The sequence below is a fragment of the Bos javanicus genome, chromosome 10 (genome assembly GCF_032452875.1).
Source record: "Bos javanicus breed banteng chromosome 10, ARS-OSU_banteng_1.0, whole genome shotgun sequence".
NCBI classification, from domain to species: Eukaryota; Metazoa; Chordata; class Mammalia; order Artiodactyla; family Bovidae; genus Bos; species Bos javanicus.
Genome location: NC_083877.1, coordinates 69371108 through 69380894, shown reverse-complemented (window position 1 = coordinate 69380894; position 9787 = coordinate 69371108). Strand labels below are relative to the sequence as shown.

Here is a 9787-nt window from a genome sequence, read left to right as displayed (position 1 = left end):
TTTCTGAGTGGGGCCACTAGCTCTGCCTGGGTAGCATTTAGTTCAATGACACCAGATGAAACTTCACACAGGGCCACTTCGGCCTACCCTGAACTTTGGGACATCTGGTACACCATGCTCCTCTCTACCCTGTTCTTATGCTGCCTTAAAAATTAGAAGCCCACATCTTACCTTTGGGTACACAATTTAAATTTATCAGAAAAAGAGGAACTCTGATGTGAAGCTGACGCTTTAGTACTTTGGTCACCTGATGCAAAGAGCTGACTCATTGGAAAAGACGCTGATGCTGGGAAAGATTGAAGGTAGGCATAGAAGAGGGTGGCAGAGGATAAGATGGCTGGTTAGCATCACCGACTCAATGGACACAAGTTTGAGAAAATTCCAGGAGATGGTGAAGGACAGGGAAGCATGGTGTGCTGCAGTCCATGGGGTCACAAAGAGTCAGACACAACTTAGTGACTGAACAACAACAACAACAAATAATGTTGTTTTTAGTAGACATTTGTAAAAGCAATAATTTTGCCTTGGGAGAAAAATGCATATTATTCAATTTAGGTCTAAATCTTGAGTGACTGTTTAAACCAGATAGAGACCATGAATCAAAGATTAAATTTCAGTGTAAATTCTTGAGACAAACATCTATGGATTAACAGAGTTAAAATGTAATCTTGTTTCAAGGAAAGAAGGAAGGAAGGAGAGAAAAAAGTTTTTCTAAAGATGTCTTAAAAAGGGTTATTATAACCAAAAGTTGATATTCTCCCAATTAGAGATGAAATATACAAAAATTCTTTGCCCTAAGTTAAGTCCATTCAGTCAGTTCAGTCACTCAGTTTTGTCTGACTCCTTGTGAACCCATGGACTGCAGCACGCCAGGCTTCCCTGTCCATCACCAACTCCCCGAGCTTGCTCAAACTCATGTCCATCGAGTCAGTGATGACATCCAACCATCTTATCCTCTGTTATCCCCTTTCCCTCCTGCCTTCAATCTTTTCCAGTATAGGGTCTTTTCCAATGAGTCAGTTCTTCACATCAGGTGGCCAAAGTATTGAAGCTTCAGCATCAGTCCTTCTAACTAATATTCAGGACTATTTCATCCTATTTCCTTTAGAATGGACTGGTTGGATCTCCTTGCAGTCCAAGGGACTCTCAAGAGTCTTCTCCAACACCACAGTTCAAAAGCATCAATTCTTCGGCACTCAGTTGTCTTTATGGTCCAACTGTCACATCCATACATGACTACTGGAAAAACCACAGCTTTGACTATATGGACATCTGTCAGCAAAGTAACATCTCTGCTTTTAATATGCTATCTAGGTTTTTTCTTCCAAGGAGCAAGAATCTTTTAATTCCATGGCTGCGGTAAGAAACTCACACACTGGCTGTCTTCAGAGTAGCAGGAATGTGATGGTTTGGTTTTAGCATTTAATTCAGCGATGCAGTTGCAGACTGCATTTAAAGTGTAGAGATAAAAAAAAATAAATAAAGTGTAGAGATATAAATTTGATCCAACTGATCTCATTTAACAGTTTATACAAGAAGCCTCAATTCACATTTTCTCCATTGGCTTTGCTTTAGCACTTTCAAATTGAGTAAGTCTGTTTGGACTCTCACCCTCACACCCAATATATGGATAAATATAGAGAGAAATAATCAATGGGAGGAAAACTAAGATTTGGGTCATATAACAACTCTGCTTAGTTGGCATCCAAACACATAATTCACATGGCTGAAAAGGCCCCCATGATTGCTTATCCATTACATACCAATTGCTGAAAAGGCTATAACTTTATCAAATGCATAGTTCAGGAATCCTGTAAGCATTTAGTATTTAAATCCCACTTACTGAAAGGCCAATGCATAGTAAGTAATCCATGTGTGAAATTAAATCCAACCCTAAGGAATATTTATATACATGTTGTTTTTAATCCTGTCTGAAGCCTTTCCAAGAAAATACTATGCTGAAGGATCAAAAGGCAATTTAACCAACCTGACTCCAAACTGCCAACCTCCTATTCCAAGGAATATCACATTAGCAATCACCATCTGCTTCAATAGAAAACATCCAAATAGATATGCCCATAGCCCACTTAAAAAAGAAGTTCATTTATCCAATATTAGGTTGCAGAAATTTTAAAATTACTACTCATGACTATAAAGAGCCATTGAGCATTTGCATGCTTTTCTATTTGTATCTGCTTAGAGTCTATTGCTACTGCAGTCACCACTTCCTTTTTGATTCACACAGTACCGAGTGGGCTACCTGCTGAAAATCTGCCTTTCTTCATGGCAGCCTCTTAACCTCCAAGAGTCATTTTACTAAAGGAGTTGGGGAGGGCCAAGAGAGTGTGGATGACCCTGGGAAGTTTGTCAAAACTATGGCAAGAGCTATCAAATCACAATCCCACAAAGGTAGGTAATGTCACCACATAAGTAAAAGGGAAAAAAAGCTCTAGTCTTGCTGACTCTGATGAGATACTGTCATGCAAATTGGGCTGGAAAAGACTGTAAGGAAACTTAGAAGGCACCTAACCTGCTCTGTTACCCAACTCAGCCCTCTGTATTCAAAGGCAAAATTGTCTCTTATTAGACAAGAGGAACGGAGAAGGCAATGGCACCCCATTCCAGCACTCTTGCCTGGAAAATCCATGGACGGAGGAGCCTGGTAGGCTGCTGTCCATGGGGTCGCTAAGAGTTGGACACGACTAAGCGACTTCACTTTCACTTTTTACTTTCATGCATTGGAGAAGGAAATGGCAACCCACTCTAGTGTTCTTGCCTGGAGAATCCCAGGGATGGTGGAGCCTGGTGGGCTGCTTCTATGGGGTCGCACAGAGTCGGACACGACTGAAGCGACGTAGCAGCAGCAGCAAAGAGGAAAATCCACCTATCTCCTCTGAGTGTGCATTGAGTTTCTATAGAATTTAAATCCACTCAACAAGATTCCTTAACAGTTTTGCCCAAGTTGAGAGCGAACCAAAAACAAAAGCAGAGATTTCTGGCTGCAAAAAACAGCTTTGCAGCATTTGCTTTCCTTTTCTTCCTGCCTTTGGATCTAAAGGCTGAAGCACAGGTGAGAAGCAGGGCTAACAAGTGCATGGCTCACACCACACCCTGCGTTCAGAGATTCCAGCACTGGGAGCCTATGCAAGGAAGCTGCCTGGGGGCTGCATGGTCAGACTGTCTATGGAGCTGCTCCAAGTTGCAACTTCCATCCCTCACATGTGGAAATGGTACACCTAGCTCTTGATCCCTACTCCTCTCCATCTCCTCCAGCACCTCACCATCTTTTCTCTTCTCTGTGCCCTCTGTCTTAATAAAGTTTTCTCTGGGCATTATCTTCAGATTTAGAAAAGTTTAACCCCTTCTCTGCTTTATCCTACAAATTTATAAACTTGGATTCTCATTTCATATTCATAAATTTTTAGTACTACATATAATATACACTATTTTTATCATCTTTACACACTATCATTGGCTATTCATAACCAGTCTTGAACTGGAGAAGGGTCATTATATATAAGTATCACTGATAGTCTGAGGAGTGGACAAGGTTTTGTGAATGAGAGTTTTTTGTTTTCCAAATCTCGTCATTAAGAAATCATATCCTATATACAAAACTCTATAGGTGAGGTCAAATTCTCCTTTTCCTCTTTTAATGAAATTGAAACTATTTTCACTATCATCATTCTAAGAAAAAGCATATAATAACTTTTAAAATAATAGATATAAAGCATCCTTGTTTCCTCAGTTAAACGGGTGCGTGCACACTCAATTGTGTCTAACTCTTTGAGACCCCCTGGATTGTAGCCCACCATTTTCTTCTGTCCAAGGAATTATAAACTCCTTTAGACAGGATTAAGTCTACTTTAATGGTTTCTGACCAATGAGTGATAAAGATACAGGCTAATGTTTACTTCAAATCTACTATATGTCAGGTACTATTCTAAGAGCTATAAATTAACTCATTGCTCATGATGCATTTCTATTAACTCCATTTTACAGATGAGAAAACTCAGGCATGGAATGGTTAAGTAATCTGCATGAGTTACAAAACTTGGAAGTAGTTAATGATAAATGGAAATAAACATGGCAGGAATCTTCATTTCTTTCATTATTTCCTGAGCAGCTAACCAACTTCCTCACATTCTCTACAGATATCTCAAAAGTAAACAATAGTAAATCAAAAAAATGAGAACTGAATGGTTCTCACTGGTCCAGATCCATGAAGTCCAGAGTTTCCAGTATAATTTCTAGTTCGTTAACTTGCAATACTTTCCCTTGCTTTTAGAAATACTTAAACTAATTGTGTCCAAAAATAAACCTGACTAGATACTGTTCAACTATTTTAACCTTTATAATTAGTTTCTAGTTACCAAAAGTATTATTTGCAGATATTATTAATATATGATTCTCACTTACAAGTATTTCTGCCACAGAGAGGATTGTGTATAAAACACAAAGGGAGAAAATTAAACTCAGATTTCTTTTTCGATGAACTCTATTGGCTTATAAGAATTTCCAAACCTATGTTAGCCTCTTAGCAGATGACTTTTGCAAAAGTAAAAAAAATACATACCTTTGAACTTCTCTGTATCCCTGTAGGGATGTGATGAAAACATAAATAATCTATGCTCATGGACAATTAGAAACTGAAAGTGAGTTCTGCTTCTACATATAAAGAAAGAATAAAATAAAAATCACCCACAATCCCATCATTCAAAAATCACTATTCAACATTTCAGCACATTTATCTTCAGTCTTTTTTTTTTTTTTCAATTTTTTTTAAACAAAACAAATAGGCTATCTTTGAGTTTGCTTTTTTGTCATCGTTGTTGTTGTTTCTAACATATCTTTGTCTTTTGCTTGAACTATTCAAGAAGTTTGTCCCCTCATTCCCAGGGTTAAAGTGTTACTGTCTCCCTACCCTTCTGTAATGTATTCATCTCCTTCAAAGGCAATTCAAATTATTGACAGAAAAATCATTTTAGTTATTCTGCTGTTTCCTATTTGGAAGATAAATTCTTCAATTAAAGTTAAGGATTAACAAAGCCCTAGGTGATTAGCTCCCAACATTTCCAAAGGGGACTTAGCTCTTCTCAGTTGGTAATTCTTACAGATGATGGCTAAAGGTATGCACAATGAAAGGGTCAAATTGAGGTTCTCTGAACCTCTGCTCTCTATTTCTGTTAATGGCCTTCCTGGTGTTAGAGATTTGTTTAATGATCAATAGTGGTTTCTCTTCCTACCACTGAGTGTTTCAGAAAGTAGCATAACCAAGTCAATGTTTAACTGGATTCTTTGGGTCTGAAATGGCCAAGTAGGAGTTGAAGGGAAGTCTCCATAGAAACCAACCTCCCAGGAAGTGGCCAAAGGGTTAGTGTGAAGTGAAATAAAGCCACACAGATGTCACGAAGGGAGGAAATACTTTGGAGCTGGGCTAACTTCAGAAGTTCCTTGATTAAAATAAGCCACTTTAAAGGCCCCAAACCACCAACCTCATGGTTTTATGGAGTGTCTTTAATGTGAAATGGGCCTGAGTCACTCTAAGCCTCACCCAAGGGTGACCAAGGTAGTACCTTTGCAAAACAAAGAGGAAGAGACTCCCTTGGCTGGCCCTGTGGACTTTGCATTCACTCAGAATCTGGAAGAAAACAGTTTATATTCATTTGCAAGACTGCAGGACCGGAATAAAGCTTTAGAAGGGCAGTTGCCGCCTCTACGAGAGACCTGGTATGGAAGATATTCTGAAGGTAAATGTAAAACCCAGCAAGAAATTTGTGGAGAGCTACTGATAGATTAACCTGTCTACCTCTATAATCTATGAAGTTTCTTAATTGTTGAAATATAAAAGAACATTTGTCAACAGGAGGTAATGTTTGTCTATTTTAAGTATTCTGGGCACGTTAGAATAGGTGTGTGAACTGGGAACTAGGGCTTTTCATCATTCCACACGAGAAGGAAATGATCATTTTGTGTCAGCTTGGTTTATAGTCCTTTTGATATTTATACCTAGCTTTGCCAGGCAATTAAAATTCTTTTCCAATAGACCTTAGATGTGACAAATACTGTTTCATTCCACTTAAATGAGATGACTGAGTCAAATTTATAGTCAGAAAGTACAATGGTAGATGCTAGGGGCCAGGGGGCAGAGAAGGTAATGGCACCCTACTCCAGTACTCTTGCCTGGAAAATCCCATGGACGGAGGAGCCTGGTGGGCTGCAGTCCATGGGGTCGCTAGGAGTCGGACACAACTGAGCGATTTCACTTTCACTTTTCACTTTCACGCATTGGAGAAGGAAATGGCAACCCACTCCAGTGTTCTTGCCTGGAGAATCCCAGGGACAGGGGAGCCTGGTGGGTTGCTGTCTATGGGGTCGCACAGAGTCGGACACGACTGAAGCGACTTAGCAGCAGCAGGGGCCAGGAGGAGAGGTGGGAATGGGGAATTAGTGTTTAATGGGTCAGAGTTTCAGTCTAGGAAAGTGAAAAGTTTGGGAGATGGATGATGGTGAGAGTTGCACAACAATGTGAATGTACTGATCTGCATAAATATGGTTTGTATAAATATAGTTAAATATGACTAAAAGAGTATGTTTTATATTATGTGACTTTTACCACAATAAAAAAATTAAACCAGTTCCACAGATAAAAATGTGATTATGATAATCATGCATTTCAGTGGGATTTTAAATGTAAATCAATCTCTCCAGTACCATTTCATGCATCAGGCTTTGTTGTTTTGAAAGCAGTACTATAGAAGTGAATCCATTCTGATGTGCAATTGGAAACCACTTCAATCTGAACTCATTTATTGCAGTACAGATGAGTGGATGGGGCACCCTCTCCCCAACCCCTGATTCTTCATGATCATCTGCAGAACTAAGAGAATTTTTCCCATTATGATGGGAAGATCCAAGCCAGAAAGGGCTATAAATTCTCCTGTGGCATTTTACAAGATATAAAATATTTTATGACAATCATGATGATACTTAAACAGATGATACTTAGACATTGTAACCTGGGAAGAGATACATGCATATATACATATGTATATGTGATATATATACACACATACACACATATGTACATTATTTTTTTTCTTTTCTTCACATTCTGTATTATTAACACAAGTAAGTTGCTATTATTGGCCAGGATATATATATTCTGTGTGTGTATATGTATATACACATTCCTTTTCAGTACCTAGTAAGTCTTAGATCTAGACCGAGTACTAGTACTAGGTAGGTATCTAGACCTAGTACCTAGATCTAGAATGATCTTCATGGCTACTTTCTATAGAACTGATAACCTTTGACTGGTTCTCTATAGCCTTTTGTTGTTGTTTGACTTTCTAAGCATGTTAGTAGGAATATTCTTCTTAGACTCATTGAATAATTCATTTTTTATCTAAACCTTCCATCTAGAGTTTTAAGATTTTGATAACCAAAGGGTAAAAGCTGATTCTAATGTGCTAGAGTCTAACTTGGAAATGTTCTTATTTTTGAAATCACAAAATCACATTAATAATAAATAACAATGGGATGGCAAGCATTCTGAACACTATTTCAAGAGACCCACATTGTAACCCCAGCTTCACCAAATACCAAATAGTATGACTTTAGGCAAGTTGCTTCATTAATTTTCTTCACCTGTAAATCAAAGGTAAAAGTAACACATGCCTATACCACTTCAGGAGAAGCAAATTAAATAATAGGGTGATATTACCCAAATCATAGCATAAAAATAAGGTGTAGTCACATTGCTGAAATATATTTTGCTGAAAATATTTACATTTTAAAATCCAACATGTTTTGGGTCTTGCTTGATATCCTGGTATTCTTGAAAGAAAAGAAGGTCATAGAGATATTCTTCAGGTTATCATTCAAATGTTTTAAGGATAGAAACACATAATTACCCAGGAATTTTTCCATTTAAAATGCAAAGTGGGACTACAGGATAGTCTGCACAACAATCTCAACATCAGAATGCATCCAGATTGTTATGAGGAAAGGACAAGGAGGTCATTCACGTAGCATTGGTTATGGTAGTAGTCCCAAGGGCCCAGGCTAATCAAACTGAAAAATGAAATCCACATGGATCTGTTGAGCTTCTCTGTTTCCTAATGAGCTTCTCTGGTTCATTAACACTGTAGCCCTGGGTTATTTCATCAAGAAGAATATTGATATATTGTATTAGAGAGGCAACTTGTGGGAATTTATTTCCCTACTTGCAGTGGGAGAGTGGATTATTTAATTGGGAACATTCAATGATAAGCATTGCATATTCCTATTACACACTCAAGTTCCATTTCTTTATCACCTCTCTAATACCTATCCATCTATTAATCTATTATACCTGAAAAGAGAATTTATTTTCACTTCTTAAAGTTATGGTTTTTTTCTGATTTCTATTTATTTGGGAGGGATTTCATAAAATTAAAACAAATCAATGTTTCTATTTTCCATGTCTGAATAACATTTCTAGTCAATACATTGTTAAATGTGCAATTATTCCTTTAAATATTAATCGGGGAGGAAATGAGGAAAGCAGAAATTAAATCCTGAGTCTAGGCTAATATTCTATCATTTGCCATTATGTGGGCCCCTGCTTTATATTTTTCGTCTTCACATTCAGCCTATTGGTTAGATATACAGAACTAAAGATACAAATGGCGTTAACAGAGTCTAATAACTAATGATGAATTTAATGTCATAGGAAATTGCTTTTAATGGTTTGTTTTTGTTTCTCTCCAACCCTTCAAGGGCCGAGGGCCATGTATTTTGACTTCCCACTGGAACAGCAAGAAACAAGTATTATTAAAAGGCATCCACCCCGAAGACTTCAAGTAAGATGCATTTAAAAGGCTTCATAAGGAATTTCTTGGATTTAATGGTAATATCCCTTTTTAACTATAATCATATAAGAGGGATATTGACAATGACTAAGCTAATGAGAATGATGGTGTTATTAAAGAGAATGCTGTCAATGTAAACCATATTTCTTTAGGATTTCCTTTTGTAATGATTTCACTTTTAAGACCACCACCAATGGAAGCAGGTATAGTACCAAAGATATAGGTATGAAGGGACACAAAGGATCTGAATCTTGCACTGATTAATTGAATGACTGTGGGGCAATCATGGTAACATATAACAGTAACAACTACTATAACTAATTACCACCTATACAAGTCTGTTACACTCTAAGCAACAATGATCTTGTCATTCATTTAATTTTCATACCCCTCAATGAGAAAGGAAGGATTATCCTTGTTTTATACATGTGCTTCAGAGAGTTAAGTAACTTGCCCAAGGACAGCAGGGGCCACATATCAACCAGGCCTCCAAAGCCTGTGCTCTTAACCATTGGCATAGATGATCTCTACAGTCCTTCTATCCCTAACCTTTCATCATTCGAAATGTTTAGTTAACGAAATTGAGAACACTGAATTTAAGGCTTCCTAGGTGGAGAAGGCAACGGCACCCCACTCCAGTACTTTTGCCTGGAAAATCCCACGGACAGAGAAGCCTGGTAGGCTGCAGTCCATGGGGTTGCGAAGAGCTGGACACGATTGAGTGACTTCACTTTCACTTTTCACTTTCATGCACTGGAGAAGGAAATGGCAACCCACTCCAGCGTTCTTGCCTGGAGAATCCCAAGGATGGCGGAGGCTGTGGGCTGCCATTTATGGGGTCGCGCAGAGTTGGATACAACTGTAGCAACTTAGCAGCAGCAGCAGGTGGCACTAGCAGTAAAGAACCCACCTGCCAGTGCAGGAGATGTAAG

At 38.2% G+C, this 9787-nt stretch overlaps 1 protein-coding gene across 2 annotated transcripts in view; it reads left to right on the top strand.

The window, feature by feature from the left end:
• The first annotated feature begins 5365 nt into the window (after positions 1 to 5365).
• Positions 5366 to 9787, top strand: part of CCDC198 (coiled-coil domain containing 198) — a 33374-nt gene continuing 28952 nt past the window's right edge. For both annotated transcript variants that reach the window (XM_061428997.1, XM_061428996.1), the window contains exons 1-2: positions 5366 to 5750; positions 8764 to 8846. In XM_061428997.1, the coding sequence (XP_061284981.1) occupies positions 5528 to 5750; positions 8764 to 8846 (306 nt within the window). In that variant the 5' untranslated portion in view covers positions 5366 to 5527. The remainder of the gene's footprint in view (positions 5751 to 8763; positions 8847 to 9787) is intronic.